This window comes from Atheta coriaria, unplaced genomic scaffold (genome assembly GCF_025399875.1).
Source record: "Atheta coriaria isolate IRGN ID8LTWV9N9 unplaced genomic scaffold, Caltech_Dcor_3.1 hic_scaffold_7_pilon, whole genome shotgun sequence".
NCBI classification, from domain to species: Eukaryota; Metazoa; Arthropoda; class Insecta; order Coleoptera; family Staphylinidae; genus Dalotia; species Dalotia coriaria.
Window position 1 is genome coordinate 503,287 of NW_027045449.1, and position 20,322 is coordinate 523,608.

Here is a 20,322-nt window from a genome sequence, read left to right on the forward strand (position 1 = left end):
AAATCGAGTGGAACGAACACATAGAACGGATGGACGAAACCAGAATAGTCCGAATAGCCAGGGACAAATCGCCAAGGGGAAAGCGATCCCTGGGAAGACCCCGAAAGAGATGGAGCGACCACCTAAACCCTGTCTGAAGTAGGAACAGGCAATATGCCTACAAAAGAAGAAGAAGAAGAAGAAGAGACGATAGAATAAAAATTGAAAAAATCAAACTTGAAAACGAAGTGAAAAGGTCTTACTTTTAATTATGATGTGGTACTATTTTCACTTGGTAGCGACACTTTTCTGCAGATGAATTTATCACGATTTTATTTGCAAAGTTACAACGGCACGCGACGTGCAAATTGACTAAACTCTTGACTAGAGTATGCTCTGCGCGTTAGTGCGATAAGACGGCGTTGTCTTCCTCTCACCCCGCAAACCCAAAACGCGTACGAAACGCGCACGAAAGAATGCGGTGGTGTGAGGTGTTGTTGATAAAATAAACCCGATAACAAATAAAAGTAAACAATTCACGCAGCAAAGAATAGAATGGTTACCTTACACATTCTTATAAATTTACGTATAAAAATGTAATGTCTAGCATTTTAAAGTAATTTAAATTAAAATAACCGAAAATAAATTTAATTTGGTTTTCTTAATTTCACGTAATTACTGATTTATTTATTTATTTATTAATCTTAATAATTATTTATTTCAATAAATAAATTAAAGTCTGAACCTATTGCTTGAACTAAATACTCAAGAATTTTAAAAGCATTTGTACGAAATTAAAAGTAGTAAATTAAAAAGCAACACTTACTGCGATATAATATTAAATGTTGAGATCAGTAAAGTTTGTATACAAACACTGCGTTTTTGTTATCACTGCGAACGCCGATGCACAGAGATAAATAATAAAACACGCGGTTGTGTGAGGTCACGCGACTAAGTGAAGCCTTGAAATATTTTCAACTAAATTGTGACTCAAAGCGCCCTCTGGCGTAGATTTAGAAAGTACAATATGAAACGCCGCATAAAGCTATCCGCTCACAACAAGTAATTTGTTTGGGTGTGGTAGAAGTGGTTGCACATGAGGCAGTGCATTTACCCGCACGTAAACCGTGTACGTGTGAAGCGCGCACAATTCACACGTACATGGAATAAAATACATAACGCGCATGCAACACTCGCGTGAAATAAATAGTATGATTTCTAAATATAACTCTACAATCCCCTACTGGAGGACGCTAGGATGAATTTAAACAATTTAATTTCTATGAACAAATACTGAAACTGAACATAATAATTAATTTTAAAACTTATTCAACTTAAATTAAATAAAATTAATATTATTTACTAATATTAACACTTATAAAACTTATATTTTGCGATGTTTTATTAAACTTTAAGCGCACTAATTAGGATTACGACCAATATATAATAATTTAATGCAACCGTTGTTTTTATGACACAAAATTAATTAAATATTGTAAAAGATGGCAACGCAAAAAACATTTTCTTTCAGTCATATTATTTCATCGTGTCATGTAGTGTAATCATCAAAAAAGAACTAAATTCGTCGTTATATAACTTCCCAGTTATATAATATAACTATTAAATTGACCGTTAATTGGATTGTACAAAATGCTCTTCAAGACGATATCATTGTTCCGGTCCCAATGCCAACAAATGCATATTCGGTAAAAACAATTTCTAATACATAATCAAACCCTCAAAACCTATTAAAATTAATTATAGCATACCGAGCCAAAAAGAATATGCAGGCAAAGAGTTGATGCATCCTCGAATCACAGCCCCATTGAAATGTGGAACCAAAATAGATGACTGTAAGTCACAATATCCTTATCATCATATAACTAATCTATTCATAATACTATTGCAGTGAAAAATGATTTGCGAGTAATCATGGGCCTCGGAAGAGGAGCCAAATCAAGTGTTTTTCAAGACAGAGAAAACCTCAACGCATACATGGTAAAAAGTACCGCAGACCTTCCTCCACGAACTGTTCAGGACAGTTTTCTCTCTGGCGTGATTCCTTTAAGCTCCGACGAAAAGTTACAAGATAAATATTTGTCCGTTGCTGGAGATATTCGTTATGGCCGTCTTATTGAAGATATTGACATGTTCGCCGGTAAATAAACATTAATTCACCCACAGAAATACACACTATATCTAAAAATTTCAGTTATGATCCTGCAAAAGTATATTTTGAATCCGAAAATTCCAATTTCGGACCCGTCCCCTACACGGTGGTAACCATCTTGGTAGATTCACTAATATTCAATTTCCTTGCAAAAGTAAGTGATAAATCATTAAAGCTGAATGTAAATGATGTAAATATTCTTGTAGCCAACTGTGGATATCCGTATTTCCGGTCACATCGCAAATGCTGGTCGCTCCAGTGCCGAGGTGGTTGTATGGGTAGACCAACAATTCGGCGACCATTGGAAAAACATCACGAAGGCCAAGCTAATCATGGCAGTACGTGATGCTAACAACAAATCAGCAGCTCGCATCAATCCTTTAAACCCACACTCACCCGCGGAGAGTAATCTTATTGAAAACGCAAAACGTTACCGGAGTCGTTTACAAAACCGGACGTTATCCAGTGTGACAAGTGAAGTACCATCTACTAAAGAACACACACTCCTCCGGGAATTAGCTCTTAAGACCTGTGGTGGTTCCCTTTCATGCGAGGAGCGCCTCCCAATAGGGAACAAATGGATCGGGTCCACCCTCAGGACCAACAACATAGTCACCTTTCCAGAGTACAAAAACATTCACAACTCTATATTTGCCGGTTATATCTTACGCCACGCCATAGAACTAGCCTTTTCAACGTGTTACTTATTCTGTAACCAGCGGGCCAAACTCCGGGGCCTTACTGAAGTGAAATTGTACAGGTCCATTCCGGCGGGATCAATTCTCAAAATGATTGCACAAGTGGCCTTTACACGGGACCGCTATATTCAGGTAGCAATGCATTCAGAAGTTCAAAATGATCGTGATGGTTTACAGCAAGCGACCAATACGTTCCTCGCCACATTTGAGGTACAGCATCCTGTTCAGGAGGTGTACCCGAAGAGCTATCGCGAATCCATGTTGTATCTGGACGCGTCGAGGAATCTCGACCGGGTTATGAAGTCCATTCATGAACCCTTCCATCATATTGATTACAACATGACTCCAAGATCACTAAAATGACATACCAGATAAATAAAAACTTAAAACGCACGTAGTATACAGTTTATTGTTGCGCGTGAAGCGAATTAAGATCTCCGGTTGACGCATTAAGAAAATCAACGCCGAATAAAACGTCTCTTCTAGTTGGTAATGTTTAAACTCGCGCGCGATATAGACATTCAGACAAAGGCGATGCAAACGATCCGGATTAGGTATATCCAGAAACCAGATACGAAACGTCATATTCCGATAATAAGCCGCGACGTTTCTCCACCAGTTATACAGGTATACGACGTACACCCATAAAAACAAAATCCTGCACGTGGAAAGAAATATATTGCGGTTTTCAATGTCTAAAGTAAGTTTGTTACGTACTACGAAGCGAAGCCAAGTCAAGCGAAAGGGTCCAAAGATGGTCGTTAGTCGCTGGAGACCGGATACCGCGTAAATCGTATGAAAATGTCACGAGACCGCATCATAAAAAGCAATCGCGCGAACAAATCTTCCTCCATCCGGTAGAGCTTGAACGCACGGGCAAGATTTATATTGCGCAGTAGGTTCAGGACCAATTCTGGTCGTGGTACTTCCTTTATCCACAGCACATACGGACTGAAGCTCATCCGGCGGATACGTTTGAACATTTGTGACAAAATCACGACCGTCACTATCGATTTCAATATTCTACAAAGGAATAATCGGTTATTTTTGGTTATTAACAATTTGCGACAATTACAACTGATAATCTTTACTTTGTCTTGAAATGTTTTGTACCTGAGTAGTTCCCTAGGACTGATAAACACGTTCAACATTATTTAAGGATATAAGGGAGATTAAGAGAGAATTACATCAACAACATTTAAATGGCTATCAGTACTTATAGCGTTTAGCGTGCATTAGAATGCTCGAGGAAGCAAGGCGGAAGTGTTGAAACAACATCGCAATACAAACGCTTTTGGTTTTAAAATAAACCCGTATGGACGAGGACTTTGGGATGAATCGAGATAAAAAAAAAAAGGAAGGAGGTTTTATTCGGCGGCCTCGGGGTCCTCGTCCTCGCCAATCTCCTCTGGTGGTCGTGTCCATTTGATGAGTGTTTCCGGTGACCGATACAGAAACACCAGTTTTGCAAACAAGTCCTCCTCCAATGCAAACTCTCCAGCTTCCCGTACAAGATAAACATCTGCGCAGAGCTGTAAGACGCGATCCACATTTGGCATATCATCAAACATGATTTTGAAGCAGATCTCGGAGAAGAAGCCACGCAGAAGTCGACTGGCAACAAACACCAGCGTGGTGTACAGACCTATGATGCTATTGACAAAGATAATAACAAATTTTCATATAAATACAGAATTATACTAAATATTCATCAGGCAGCCAGGATTGAGGTTCTCTGGAATGTAGAATTGGATAAAATCTGTAATTTAAGGATATAAATGATTGAAATTATAAGAATAGGAAGAAAAGGAAATGGCGGCAGTAAGCAACTACAAGGATGGCTTCAAATTCAACAGGATTAAACTCACCCTCCCCCTGTAATAATATTCAAAGTCGCGGGGTAGATCTTGTCATTGAAGGTGTAAATCATAAACGAAGAACTATCCGCATATGGAAGATATTGTAAGTATTTCTGATAGTTGTGGTCTGTTTGTTCTTCGGTTATCTCCCACCACAACTTATCATCAACAGTTGAGAGCTTCAAAGTAACATTTCTAAACCTGCTCGCGTCAATTTCTACAAGAAAATCACCCAAATATTATTTTTGCAATTAGATAAATTTAAAAAATGTATCATATACCTGGATATTTATCCATGAACTCTGATAAAATGTCCGCTGTTCCCCTATTGGTCACTTTGACAAACTTGGGGAACATATACGCAAGCGTAATGCTTTTATTTGACGATGGTTGAGTCAACATATCCAGAAGATTCTCTCGTATGATGTTCGTAGAATTTGGTTTATTATAAATAATCTTTTCACTTTCTACCCGTGCTGTACCAGGATCTTCTTTTGTATGTGTTATGTGAGAGAACTGACATTGGATTTGGAACTTAAAATCAGGCGCAGAGCGAACTTCTTCAATCATGCGTTCCTTGTCAGGTGGAGAGATACTCCACACCGTTGCGGAGTCAAAACTTAATTTTACAGCTGCAATGTCACCGTAATCGTAGATATTGATGTAATTTGACGCTAACTGATTTGTGTAGTACTTCTGTTGCATCACGTTGAAGTCATTTTCGGTGAATCTATTGGTAACAAAATGGCGGATATTTATTATGTTTTAAATCTTCTTGGGAATACGTACTGATCAATAGAATTAGACTGTGCTGATGTTTTATACAACGCTTCATAAGGTCCCAACCGGAGTGAAACAGTAACATCATAGGGAACATTCGGAGCACCAACTGCATTACCCAAAGAGAAGAACACTAACGGAAACCATATAACACCAATAATAAATATTAGCAAACCACCGCCCATTACATATTTTGATGTGCTTGCTTTCCGCACACCTCGTGGTTGCGGATATTCATCTTCCATATATCTCGAACACTATAAAAATGTAACAATAATATACATATTTGAGAGGAGTTGTGATTGATGATGTACCTTTAATTGGTAAATGTGTGCAAAAATATCCTCCATTTTAATCCAATCAAAAACAGTCATAGACGTATCCGTCCACATCCAATCCATAATCGTACGCAGTTCAAACAAGAAAGGAATCAAGAGGAATGCTTTAAACAACGCCATGTTAATCATGCCGTAGCCTTTACAAATAAAATTGCCTAAAATACGCGCTGGGTAACCGCAGCGAATCTGGTACGCTGATAATAACAAATAGAAACACTTCACCATGTAGTACATTTGTGGAGGTATAACCGAATTAACATTCCTAAAAATTAATAATTAATCATTAAAAACATAAATATTTCATAATATGTGATTACCTTCCAGTAGTGTACGGGAAAATAATAAACAACCAAATATGCAGGAACAAAATCTGTAAAAATTGAAACACTATCTTCGCGGCAATGTTCTTCCGCAAAAATATCGCTCGGTCGATGATGATTAAAATAAACTGCATGATTAACATGATTAAAAACAGCACTGGGACTCGATTGTCGGCCAAATAAGATGTCACACCACCATCTCCTTGTTGCGGACCAAATGATGAGTACCCAATTAAAATAACAAAGAAGTTGTAAAAATCGCACAAGAATAAGTACGTATAAACGTCAGCGGCAACCCGCGACGTCGGATCAAACAGTTGCACGAAGAAGTTGTGCAGTGTTTCATTATACTTTGCAAATCTGCACAAGAAAAATTAATTAAACTTTAAATAAATGATGATATGGTTAATTTACGTACAGCATTTTAACAGAAGATGGAAACATGCTTGTTGCTGCAGCCGTTGAAGTACTAAGCAAAACTACTTCATCCTCTGCTGTTTCATGAGAAGAACTCTCAATGTGATGTCTGAAAATGGAAAACAAAAACAACATAAGTTTAAGTTGTATCGAAATACAAATGATGGCACCGTCTGGCGAATCCATAACAGGCCTCCGCCGCTGTCCAACGCCTGGGATTCCATACATCCGAGTATATCCACCTCGACCGTTTCTTTATTCGCAAGCGATAATATTTCTTTAACCGGCGCGGTTCGCGAACAATACGTATCAACGTCATTTGATTATCGAGCGTCCATTGACTGCGTCTCAATTCAAGTTGAACACTTGTAGCACTAATACAATCAAAAGCAGAGAAGAAAAACAACCGGACCAAAATAATAATATAATAAATGAAATAGTATATTATTAAAAAGATGGTGGACTTACTTTGTTGAAGGTGAGACAGAAACCAGTTCACCATCACTCTTGAGAACGTATTGGCCGTCTTTTAGGACATCAGGAGGATCGGTTTGTGTTTGCCATAGACCCAGGCATTTCAACATATATCTAAACAGGAAAACAACATAATGTAATCTACCACCACCACTTTTTGCGGGTCAACCGCAAATAACTTTAACTTTACCTGTGGAAGTACACAACCAACAATAGAATAAGATCCCAAAGAGCGTAGTTCTTCTTTCTTTCAATGCCAATCATACTGGTAATGTCCACAGCACCAGTTTCTGCTTGATTCCAAGGCAAAATTTGGAATTGGAACATACATTTAATCAACACAATAATCTGTAATTAAAAACAATCAAAATCAATTTCATTAATATTCTGTTGTTAATTCAACTCATCACCTGTGTATACGCAATGATGGTAATCCAAAACATTTTACTAGGCCTTGGTACAGTAAGGGTACCCCATAGGAATACCATCAACGGTAGGGGTAATGAAATAAACGTCGCGTTTTTGATCTGATTCAAGAAGATGATGAAGTAGCACAAGAGATCAGAGTGCCCAAGGACAATGTACCAGATGCTGAGCATCAGTTGATAGAACACTGGTTGATCGGCTGAAGACATCTCCTGTTCCTTTGAATCACTAGAAAACGCCAAAATTCATCAGTAATCCATCCCAAAAAGGAATACAATACCCAGAAATGATGAGAATGTGCACATATATTTTGAAAAAGAAAAATTGGTTTAGTACTGCCAGCAAAAACACTTCACACAAAGCCAGAGAGGTGCGCACACACACATACACACACACAATTGGTTACCTGCCGGGCGAATCTAGTCCGCGCTCCATGCTCGGTGCTAGGATGCGAATTTCCGGTATTGTGAACACACTCGCCTTGCGCCTAAAGCTAAACATACATAGCTCAACTAATCTACTGTCGAAAATATCGAGCAAAATACACATTCAAAGGACTCAGGTCTATCCTAGGGGGCAACTAGTTAATATAAAAATTTACAAAAATTTGGGGCAAGATTTCATCAAGGGCATGTACCTCTCCTGCGTAGCTGCGTAGTTGTTGGTTGGCGTGGCGAGGGTATGCGGTTTAGTATCTAACTCAGCATTATGCACCACCTTATCACTGTTGCTACTACACTCTATCACCCTGGATGTCAAATCAGACCACACAAATCAATTCGGTTCAAATCATCATCAGAGAACAAAAACTATAGATAATATGTATATATAGAGGGTGTGATAAACTTGAAAACTCTAGGTGCGCGACGCATGCAAAGTCTAACCTGCTACTCTGATCACTAAGCACTAGAATGTAGGAATCAGACGGGCTACACGTTCCAACCGACGACAATTGCATATTATGCTCATTATTATCGTCATCATCATCACTACACAGGACACACACATACACAAATGTTAATAACATTACGGGATTAAGGGTTCGAGGCTTACCCGGAAACAATGAGGGTCTTAAAGTTGAATGTTGGTTCCCAGACAAAGTTTGGTGCTGAGCGGGTACCAATTGTATAGTCGGTTGTCTCCTTGAGGACGCGTTTCTCGTTGCTTAACATTCGCCGGATATAACGATGATCTTTGGAGAATTTGTACATAAATCGAGATGCGCTGTACATTAAACTCTGGATTAACTTGTAAGCGAAGAGCAGGGCATTGACCAGTTTCTGTTTTGCACTTATTTTTGCTAAAAAACAACAAAATATATAAAAATTCAGAAGAATCTATCAGGAATGTTTCCTTACGTGGTTCTGTAGGTTCCTCTGACTCTTGCAAAGACTTGCTCGTGCTTGGTTGTTGATCAAACGCATCATCATCATCAGGTGGTACCCCACGAGAAACCTAATGACATAAATAAATTAAAAACTCATCATAACAATTTTTAATAAGACAACAAGAGTTAAGGAGAAGCTAGGAAAGTTGCTAGAAATCCACCGTGCCGTATCCTAAATATCAACTAAATGGTACCCAAAATGAATGTGATGAATTACGTACTCTTTCCGTGCTTACAGCCGGCGGCGCCGAATACGGCACCGAAAGCTGCGACGCCGACGAACGGCCGCGCTCCACCAAGCTCGAGCGACGCTGTTGTCTGAGCGTCGACGCTACGTTGTCCTTAAGCGACTTACTTATCAGCTATAAAAACCCCAAGTGTTAAGAGATCATGATTATTGTTAGTATATCAATCAGCAACAAATCAAAATCAAGACAAACCCAACTACAAGCTACTACCAAATTCAAAAAATGGTAAACCTACTTCGCCAACTGTAATATGCGTCCGGGAAGTGGTTTCCCTCATGTCTTCATCATCAGAATCCTTTGCAATATCTTCAAATATGTCGAGTTCTTCATTTTCGATGTCATCAAACATGTAGTAATCACCCGAACGAATTGCTACACAAAAATAATCAATTAGATACAATTTAGATAAATAATCAAAGATTTTGCATGCATATCAAGCAATTTTACATTCCAAAGTTAATTTACAACGTGCAACTTTACAATTCCAATTATTGATGGTATGTTATTGTGTTTAGTGTTAGTGTTATTATTGAAAGTGTGTAATTACCCCGTTTGTAAGACTTTGGTTCCGTATGTCTATACATTGGCCTAGATTTGGGATAAATTGAATCTATAAAACAAGAGAATATCCCAGAGGAAGCAAAATGGCGGCGATATATACAGATAGAAATAAAAATCACGAGGCGAATTTACAGACGTCGCTTGCTCACACTCCAAAAACGCTATAGTGCTGAATAAAATCAAAATACATCGATAATTTTGAATTTGGAGCCAAATTACATGTGTGATGGCTCATGGGTGATCTGGACGAGCAGGAAATTACACTCTGACGCGGTGTGCATAGTTTTCCATGCATCCATGGTGGTCCAATAATACTCTCTTGACGTTCCACAACTGTAGTCTGTTCGCTCACCTCTGCATACGGAGGCGCATCATCATAAGGAGGTGGAGAAAATACCGGAAAACTATCATCAGGACTAGGAGGACGTGGGTTAAGTTCGGAATTCGGGGGACTACTGAAGGACATGCGTTGTGGGTCAAGGTAAGCATCGAGGGACCCAGTCATAATAGCAGAGAAAGGTGAAGGTGCATTTGTGGCAAGTTGGGAGTTGGTAGTGGTTTGTGGTGTCTGTGGAGGCGGCTCAGTTTCATCCTCTTCGTCAATAGGCGTGTGATACCCAGCAGGTGTGGTGGTATGTTGCGAGCCGGAGACACACGAGGTCATTGAAGGTGTGCGCGTCATGTTTGGTTGTTCTAAGACATTGCCAACACGTTTATACATCCCAAACATAATAAAAATCTACCTCCTGAAAAGTAATAATATATAATCATACAAACATACCTATAAAGTGGGTTTCCGGGTCTTTGTAGGTAGGTCCAAGTATTTTCTGTTGATTAGCCTTAATACGATCCATTTTCGTCTTTATCTTCTGAATAATCCTCTTCTCAGCTGAATCTTGTTCCGTCATCCTCTTCCGACGCAGTTCTTCTATTAATTCTGCACCGCGCGATGCCAAAATGGCGGACGCCTTACTCTCGTTGACAATGTGGAAGAAATTGTAGCTGTTAAACAATCTCCTCATTAAAATAAGAAAAGCAAAACAGGCACCATCCCAGGCTAGGCCAACAAACTCTCTTGGTACTTCACATTCCTGGTCGGTTAACAACGCCGGTGGTAACTGCGATTTAAACTTCCTCAGGCAACTAATGCCTAATATTTGTATCACCCAGCATGCGTTGTCTTTGATAGCCTCGAAAAACACACAGCCGATAAACTGTAGGATGACTTTGATGAGAATCACAAGCACGTTGTACAATATTAAATAATTCCATTTTTCTAATATGATTGGAATAGGTCTGAGGTAAATGTCGCTTCCAATCCACAAGAAGTAAAACGATCCAATCAAATACCCCAAGGAGAATATGTTCACACGGTTTGTCCCTGCTAAGAATACAATGGCAAGCGTAAACCAAATAAGTGGTAAAAATGCAATTCGTTTAAAGATATCCAGATAAGTTCGGCTGTAGGTGATGAAATCAGGCACTGGTATTTCAAAGTTCGGGGTTTCTGCATCTTCAATGACGCTGCGATTGTGCCCACCCGCATATTCTGTGTTAGCGTAGCGTTTCTCAATGCGGAACACAAGTGACTGTCGGTAAACAAGTATGAGGAGAGCAAAATCACACAAAATCTTTTTAGCAGGTGGTGGGTATTGGCGATCAAGTAGGAATCCCCACTCTTGTAGACTTCGCAGAATATCACTGTTGTCCCATGGATAATCTAATAATAATTTACATATAAACATATGGAAACATCAATTTTAAATCATACAAATTATTATTACCTATGCAGACTCCTGGAGGAAGTCCAATCACCATGAAGTATTGTATGGGAATGACAATGGCAAGGGTACCAAGATACACATTCCAAAAGCGTGCTAATGTAGTGCGCGACATCATAAAGTATGCTGTTAGGAAGAAAGCGTATAAAAGCGCGTATAAATCCATTCGAAGTGCAATCACTGCTACTGTAGCAATAAGACAAATCTGAAATTAAACATACAATCAAATATAAACCCGAAAAATCATAAAATTCTCCACTGACCTCAACTCCAAGACGATAAAACATGTAATTCGCAAGATATTTGATGTATGTTTTCAAGTTGGTATCCGCATTCGTGATGCGTATCTTCGGGAACATGAAATATGGCCGCCGTGAAGGATGTCCCATCTTTTCGCGCCTACTCTGCTGGCGTACATTGATAACACACCAAAGGGTCACCATTAGAATCATCACAATGTTCCACTTGACAGCTTCAGGTAAATCTCTACCGTGTGCTAATTTGAAATAACCCACCCACTGAGCGGTATTACCTTCAAGTACCTTCGTCTGATTATCAATAATCACCTAAATACAAACTTCGTAAGTAAAGAAAACATAAAAATGTGAAATATACACACATCACATGTAACATTCCAAATATCATGCTGAATATACTCAATCTGGTAGAGCATTCTTGTGATTAACATCACAGATGCAAGCAGACTGCTTAAATAGATGCAGACGTTGAGCATCTTGTTGCCGATCGTAGTACCAAGTACCATTAGAACCACGATGGTAAAATGCACTGCGCAGACATCTTTGGTAGCTACTAATATCCCCACAAACATGACCAACTTGGCTAAGTGTAATTCCATAAATAAACAAGCTAGATTAATGGCGTAGTACATTCGTTTGCAGAATTTCTTAAACTTTCGTTGCACCTGCAGAGCGGAGACATCTACAATCACAAATTGTCAATTTATTTCCTAAAAGATATACCAAAAAACTCATACTTTCTAAGTCTGTTAAATCAATCTCATCATCTTCAGAATCTTCATCATCTGGAGGTTGTGCAGCCATTCCACCCTGTGCGGAACTAGCTGCTTCAGATTTTGTTGTATCCACCACTCCAGAATTGGGTTTAGACAGTTCCAGGAAATCCTTGTGGAAGTAATGCAATTGCACCGCCGTAATAATGACAAAAAACGTCGGTGTTACTAGTCGGACAAACAACTGTTTGGTTTCGTACTTTTCCAAACCAATATCCAATTGTCTTTTGCAAAAATAATAAAATATTATTAACATACCTTTAATTAATCACTAATCAACTTACTGCTGTTCCGATACATGAAGATATTCAGTCCAGTATTTGTTAAAGTCGTCAAATTGATATGTATAAACGAGCACCAAGATAATCATGGAGTAGATGATGACGGTCAGCCAGAAACCGAACATAATCTTGCGCCACACGCGGAAGGAAAACTGGAAACTAAGCAGGAAGACAAGGAAAAGGACCATGTAAAGAATACGGAAACTGGTCATGCGTTCGCCGGTGATAGCCACCGAAAACAACGTGATCGCCACCACCCAGATCCAGAACTTCGTGAGGAATGTTTTCACAAAATGGCCGACCTTCTTCATGGTCTCATTCTCTTCTGGATGCTCATGTGGTAGAGGACCTAGTTTAAAATCATCACAATCAATACACAAATAAAATTTATCTAAAAAGATGAAAATAAAATAATGTTTGATGATAGTTGAATGTTTAAGATTGTGCATTACTAGAAAGAAATGTAGTCAAAATGGTCAGAGATCCTTGCGAGTAGATATTTACAAGTATTGCTCATTCTATGTATATATAAATATATTGCTAGAACTATCAAAAACGTAGAAAACTGTGACTGTGAGATTCGGAAGACTGAAAAGTGGTACCTTCGGGCACGGACGTTTTTAAACTTAAACTATCTGTATTGGCTGCTAAATAAGCGGCCTGCTCGCTGAGCTTTTCGGGATAGACCTTTTGCGTCTTTTGACCATCGGTCAAGAAACGCGGCACATGTTCAACCCCTGCAACCAGACAACACAAACGCACAATGCTTACCTACGCCTACATTCAACATACCAAAAATGGGAACATCTTCAAAATAAATTACTGCCAATAAAAAACAAACAAAAACAAATCATCCTCACCTGTAGCTGTACCAACAGTAAGCTGCACAGGAGCCACCATATCCGCAAGCGCAGAACTCTGCCGGGCTTCAATCCGTTCCTTCATAAACTGCCTGAGAGTAATCCAAAACATCACAGTGTAAAGACACTTGATGACCAGTGATTTATAAGGCGCTTCAATGTTGCGTATGAAACCAATCTGGGACATATCCCAACCATCAATCTTCGAAGGCAGTTCATCTTCAGTCAGATTCATCGAATAGATATACGCGGATATCAAAAGAAACCAGGCGTACAGCACCAGGACTGGACTACAACGCAACATGTGCTTGCGTTGATTGGGTACCATCCAGAGAATACTCGACCACAAGAGCAGAACAAACGTGATCCAGCTGTGATATGTGATACTCCATGCCATCATGATAATATTCGTACCAATGTAGGATGTTCTAATGATAAACATCAGGAGAGATTCGCAGGCGAAGACGAACTTCTCGAAACACGTCGGGGGTTCTTCGAAGTCATCATGGTCGTCTTCAGCTAATTCAGAGTTTGTTTCTAATGTACGGATCGATTTATATAAGATTGTGCAATAGCCAATTGAGTTCAAAGCAATTTTGAGCTAAATTTTAACCGTGTGCGAAAATAACTTACTTTCGACATCCCGCATGGGAATATCGTTATCATTCGAGATGATGACACTTCCGGTAGAGTCTTGCAACATGGAGGGACCCTTTGAAGTGTATAACTTTGGTTTACCATCGTGCATTAACTAGAAAAACATTTGTTTATTATTTTTATGTAATTTAGGTTGAAAATAAATATATGATAAGTGATAAAAGGATTTTTGCGGACAAATCAAAATAAAATCATACGTACTGGCGTGGATTCACCCACCGTTCGCCCGGTACGGTGTACCTTACGATCCTACAAGAATCCACCGGAAAAAAGACAAGCAAATAACAAAACTGTGTCGAAAACGAAAGCAAATCGAAAAACAATCACACAAAATTTAAAACCAAACCAAAGTGCCAGACCACCACCATTATGGAGGTGGAAGTTATAATTTATTAAGGATGTGTGGGTAAAGTGTGTGTTAGTAAAAGCACCACGTGGAGGTTCGTGCAGCGTTTTGTTTCTGGTCCTTACGCGAACTTTGCGCGTGGCGTTTTGCCAGCGCGAGCGCGTCGCCGAGCGTCGAAGACGTCTGTCGGAGAGACGCTGTGATAACTGCCGACTGAGCGGGCGCCGGCTAAAGCTACCCTCTAAGCGTGAAAAGTTGCCCTGCTTTTTCGCTGGCTGCTGGTCACAGAAATAGAGTCAAACACACAGAAATCCTCCTCCTTCTCGTGTCACACCAATTTAGTTGGTTAATTTTAGTTTGTTATGAGCATAAATAATCTAAAATGATTAATATGTGAATATATAATACGTACCGCAAGTGTGGACTGGGTGAGTAGCTGTCTGGACATCACCGCCATTACAAAATACAAAAATATCAGGCAGAGGATGTTCACGTATTCGTTCCATGGCTGCGAGGTGTATTCAAAGACCCTTGGGTCACCATCACAGTTGACATACATCAACTTTGTAAGGCCAAACCATCTAAAATGTTAAAATTACTTAAAATTGTAAAAATTGTGAATTTTTAGGTTATTTAACCTTGCATAGTTGCTATCATCTTGTAAGTACATCTGTGGCCATTCCGTCTGATAGGCAAACAGTGTAAAGATGTGAAAGAACACCACAACCATCAGGAATTTCAGCAGAATGGCGAAACCCTTCTCCAGGGATCGATAACTGCCTAACCACGTGGCGGTCGACAGGAATATCAAAAAATAGAAACCGCCTATGATTGACGGCTTGAGAATCGACGCTAGGCACAATGAACATATCACAATTGCTTTTCCTACAAAAATCAATCATAAAATCTTAATTATTCAAAATTTCAATATTTTCATCACTTACCAATGTTAATGAACAACTTGACATTGGTCTTTTTATTCACAATCACCTCCTGCAGTTGAATCCCGTCCTCAGTTTGTGCAGGACGCGTCATCTTCGAAAAGATGACAAAGAAAACAATGGCGGCGATCAGCATGACAACTTCCGGCGCCAGCCATAGCACCACAGTCTGCGGATCCAACGCATCCAACTTAACCAACCCCACGGCGCGTATAATGCGTTCCACAAGCTCGCATGGTTTGAGAAATTCGCCATACGGAGCAAAATGCAACAACATCAACAGATGGAAGACAATCACGCCGAGTGATGTCATCAAACTGATCATAATAAGCAGTTTTAGAAAGACGCCGGTGGCTCCATTCATGGACGCACGTGTGGGCACCGGAAGTGATGCTGATATCAGCATAAACAGCAGGTACACCCCCGAGATGACACATGGTCGAAATACCACACCTAAAAGATGATAAATTTATGTTAAAAGAAAAGAAACATTAAAAAGAAAACAAAGGGGAGGAAAAAGGCACGTCCCAGTTGATGGACATGTCATGGTATGTTGGCAAATGTGTCGCCGTGTGCTATTGACCGAGTTTTTTTTTTAGGGTGTCACAGTGTGCTCCATATAAAGGTGCGGTTGTGTGTTGGCGCAGACGAAAGGAAAGTGAAAAGAGCACGGGGAACTTTATTCGTGTGGCATTTAGTAAATTAGATAGATGCCTCATGTCATCAACAGCGTGTGACGAGAAAAACTCACAAAATAAATGGTCCCACATCAAAATATAAATAAAAAATTAAAAGTAATCAAATATTTTGTTGAAAAAATTTAAAAAATTTAATTTTTTGTGTAAATTTAATGAAAAACAAGGAAATTTTTTGTTTTTTTCGTGTATCATCTTGTTTTTTAGCCGCCACACCGCAAAATAGTGCACGCACCGTACTCTCCCTGCGCGCAGCGACAATGGACTGTCCAACTGCCCTGCTGAACAAATCTATACCAAGGGGGTGGCGAATTAAGTGCCCAGGAAGGGATTTCGCTTATTCATCATGCCACGCTCGGCGGAATATAGATATTCAGCGGGATAGTGAAATGACGGCGCGTTCATAACATTCTCAACATTCCAAAAAGTCTAAATTCAGCCGAACAATATAAATAAACGCGCCTACTACACAAACACTCAAAAATCTTTCATTTTCTGGAAGAATTACATCTGTTCTCATTACAAATTTAAACATAAAAAATATTTTCATTAATTTCACATAAACATAATTAAGTAAATTTAAATTTCTTATCTGTTAATCCATAAAAATAAGTAAGACGCGCATAAAAAATAAAACGTCGGCATATTTTAAAAGTAACATGTTTGACTCAACGATACGACCGATACTGATAAGTTATTATTATAATTATTTAATATAACATATAAATCTATAAATAACTATGACTAGCACACGGTAAACACATAGTTACATTTCTCCAAACAGTAAAAAATGCATTTTTGCACAAAATACTAGTTTCTAATGAATTTAACGCAACTAACGACAACAAAACAGTATGCGAGGTGACATCATAAGTCCAATCATAGATTCATGACTGAAACATGCAACGTAGCCGCGCTGGAAGCGGCTAATTAGTGTTACTGTTATCGTAAAGTCGCGCTCGGGTCGGCAATGTGTGATTTTGAAGGTCTGCGCGTCTGATAGTGTAATTTCATGACATAATTTTATAACTTACATGTTAATATGATGAGTGGCAGAGCCACTCGGAAGAGCAGCGCCGCCACAATGAAATTCGCCATGTTTTTCAACTGGAATTAATCAACTACCTGGCGCTGCAACACCTGAAACAATAATAAATCAATTAATACGAAATAAGATAATGTTCTAGTTCTAATTATTAATTATGTCAAGAACTATTGTTTGTTTTTGTTATTACAGACAATTGTTTTTTTGTTCATTCACAAGACTAATGACTGTTTGAATTAAAATTTGTTTAATTACACGTGGTACATGTGAGTAAACAAGTTTAGCTATAGTTACACAAGTGAGTAATGAGAAGTTAGTGGTCTTCTAGGAAAGGATATAAAAATGAGCGTGAAATGATAAAACTCTAAGCATTTCCTTGATGATAGTACACAGGTAAATGTTATTTGTGAGTCATCAATTACTATGTTACATTGTATTCATCAATATTTGCACTTCAATGTTATTTTATCAAAAAAAAGGTACGCTGAAACAACAAGCGCACAATGATTGCTTTTAAATACGTCCTAATTACAAAAACACACAAAGATGTCGTTTGTCACTGTTGTTTGTGATGTTTAAAAGTGCAAAAACGTGTAAAAACGTATTTCTGGCCTCAAAATTCATTGTTTCATTAATTAAAGTGAATAATTATTGTTTAAACTTAATTTTCTTCATAAAATACAACTTTTTTCAGTATTTTTGGTTGTAAAATAAGTTTTGATAGTGATATATGCGTAGTAGGTATATGATTTTATGACAGTGGGAATGTAAAATCAAGACTAACAACCTTCCTTTTTGCAGAAGCAATAAAACATAATTATAAATTCTGTTCAGCAGCGTGGCCAGCGTCGCCGGCAAGTTGATGTAATCGAAATGGTAATATACCCGGGCCGGCCGGCGCGGAACGCCAAGGACAGACTCCAAAACAGATTCAACTTTAATAGTGAATGGGCGAACGTAGACGCGATTAGGTTTCAACTAAAGTTGTAGGCGCAGGCGCGTTAATGTTACTAAAGAAAGTCTCACGCATTCTGCAATGATGCAAATGCTCACAATATAGTGACGCAAAACATAAAAAACCTGTTTACTATCAAAACGCGTATGTTATCACGTTATATCGAGATAATTTTATATCGAGGAACTAGAATATAAGAAAATATTGAAGTTTTTTTTAGTAAAATTACAAGTTTTTAGTAATTCTTAAGCAGATAAAAGCGGAAATGTATTTTTTAATAATATAGTATAGTTGGAAATATTGAAAATTTAATATTTTCATAGAAATTGCGGTTTTTTGAAGTAAACTTATGCATTTTATTAAAAAAAATATTGATTTTTATCCTATAAAAATTCCCGAATAACTTAATATTCGAATTATATCATAGAAAATAACAAATACTGAGATTTTACGTGGATTGGCAACTGTTTAATCTTTTGTAAGTTGATTATAAACTCAATTACTATAGTAAAAATGCCGGTAAATATTTCCTGAAGTCTAAATATGAATTCCGCGTCGCTCAGTTGTATTCACTTGTGTTTTGTTTAAAAGATTTTGTAATAACACAACGTGCACCCCAACAAATTAGCTAAAAAATCGTGCTTAAGTTATAGAAATTTGCATTGCAATTTGTTTGGATGTTGGGATCATAATCACAACAATATTTCAAATGTTACCATCGATGTCGTGTCTTTAAAAAATATTCTAACTCATAATTGCTTGAAATAAAAATATTTTTCGTCGTTACACAGAAAAAATTAATATAAACCAACCAAATTGTACACATCAATCACATCACAACGGAGTTACCCTATATTTGCTTAAATCAAATATTTGCGAATTGATTTACCATACCAATGAAATCTTAATAAATATTTACATAAATTGAATATAAATTTAGAACAAAATGTTAAGTAGTATAAAGTCGTGCACTGTTATTGGGTTACAAGTCAGTTTAATGTTACATTGTGGTTGGATCAAATGTAATTAACCTAATAACCTAGCCCTAGACTAGCCCTTTCTCCAACGTCTACCTTTCATCGCGAATGTGCACTTAAACATTCAAATTTTATTAACAAATACCACAAAATGTCATGCAGAATGTCGCAAATACTGCTAAACATTAAAGTTCAATATCAATAGACACATATTAACACCTTATTAATCACCAAACCAACAATAAATCATAATAACACAACTTAAACATAAATTGACTTCAAGAATTATGAATGAATCACTTTTCAGGCGTGTATTAAATGAATTTAAGTACCTATAACGTTAAATTTATGAAACCCGCATATTTTGCTGATTAAAAAAAGGAAAAAAAAAGAAAAAAACTTACAAAGTGTAATAAAGTAATGAATAGACATTATGTACGAGTACTACGAGTGTGTAATTTTTCCCCGGCGCTAATTGTCGCGTACTCTTTAATCGTCCACTTTAATTTTAAAACTCACCCATTTTCCGTGCTTCCGGTTACGCGCCTCACACGCGCGATTTTAATCACGCGAAAAATAATAACGGCGCACGCTACAACGCCAACACACCTTAATAATCACAACAGGACACAAACAGAACAAAGATAACAAAATATTCAAACGTATTTAAATGATGATTTAAATGTGACGTGAAATGTCCGAACGTCAAAAAGCCCTAACAGCTTGGCAGAATGTAAACAAGGAAGTAGATGAATCATATGGTCACCCTTTGACATGTTGCGCATTTGTTTAACAATAACACGTGTGCAAAATACAACGCAATGTGTACACCTGATAAGAATATACTTACTATTTGCAATTGTTAAACGTAGACGCTAAATCTGCATGGAAGCCGGTTGGAAATCCTCGCTCGGCGCACATAACTGCCACGCGGAAACTGAGACGAATTAATCGACAGCAGGCTACTACGGAGATCGCGTAAAATCTATTTTTAAGATTACGCGATGGACAATCCAAGCATCGGCAAAGAAAAACCGGCGCACAAACCGACACCCGGCGCGTATGACTGCTAGCGGCCAACTGCACGGCTTGTTTGT

General features: G+C 38.2%; 2 protein-coding genes across 8 annotated transcripts; one reads left to right on the forward strand and one right to left on the reverse strand.

Annotated features, from left to right (window-relative positions):
- Window positions 1-1,490: 1,490 nt before the first annotated feature.
- Window positions 1,491-3,240, forward strand: LOC135796388 (acyl-coenzyme A thioesterase 9, mitochondrial-like). The gene is given in 6 exon segments (XM_065308398.1): window positions 1,491-1,685; window positions 1,744-1,832; window positions 1,889-2,137; window positions 2,192-2,236; window positions 2,239-2,303; window positions 2,356-3,240. Coding segments are annotated over 6 exon segments (1,359 nt in total). The 5' UTR covers window positions 1,491-1,629; the 3' UTR covers window positions 3,211-3,240.
- A 678-nt stretch (window positions 3,241-3,918) lies between these two features.
- Window positions 3,919-20,313, reverse strand: Piezo (piezo type mechanosensitive ion channel component). Of its 7 annotated transcripts, none has more exons than XM_065308393.1 (29): window positions 20,076-20,313; window positions 17,283-17,388; window positions 15,557-16,006; window positions 15,251-15,497; window positions 15,025-15,193; window positions 14,468-14,515; window positions 14,243-14,360; window positions 13,610-14,128; window positions 12,753-13,098; window positions 12,433-12,692; window positions 12,058-12,377; window positions 11,702-12,004; window positions 11,442-11,643; window positions 10,439-11,377; window positions 9,644-9,706; window positions 9,332-9,468; window positions 9,070-9,210; window positions 8,820-8,916; window positions 8,515-8,761; window positions 7,446-7,689; window positions 7,226-7,383; window positions 7,030-7,149; window positions 6,563-6,670; window positions 6,142-6,504; window positions 5,801-6,086; window positions 5,496-5,743; window positions 4,988-5,436; window positions 4,716-4,923; window positions 3,919-4,500 (listed from the first exon to the last, which is right to left on the reverse strand). In XM_065308393.1, exons 2-29 carry the CDS (start codon window positions 17,344-17,346, stop codon window positions 4,215-4,217), a joined length of 7,140 nt encoding a protein of 2,379 aa, XP_065164465.1. In that variant the 5' UTR covers window positions 17,347-17,388; window positions 20,076-20,313; the 3' UTR covers window positions 3,919-4,214. The 7 variants fall into 7 exon arrangements, with proteins under 7 accessions (XP_065164465.1, XP_065164464.1, XP_065164463.1 ...); XM_065308392.1 differs by having other exon boundaries at window positions 13,610-14,146; XM_065308391.1 differs by lacking the exon at window positions 14,468-14,515 and adding an exon at window positions 14,738-14,887.
- Window positions 20,314-20,322: the final 9 nt, after the last annotated feature.

Bases quoted from the DNA above. Each gene is read 5' to 3' on its own strand.
- Piezo (XM_065308390.1), bottom strand. From the start codon at position 17,346: ATGGCGAATTTCATTGTGGCGGCGCTGCTCTTCCGAGTGGCTCTGCCA. The intron at 12,378-12,432 runs GTATGAGTTTTT...TTGTGATTGTAG, and splicing joins TGATTTAACAGACTTAGAAA to ATGTCTCCGCTCTGCAGGTG. The intron at 9,211-9,331 runs GTAGGTTTACCA...GGGTTTTTATAG, and splicing joins CGCATATTACAGTTGGCGAA to CTGATAAGTAAGTCGCTTAA.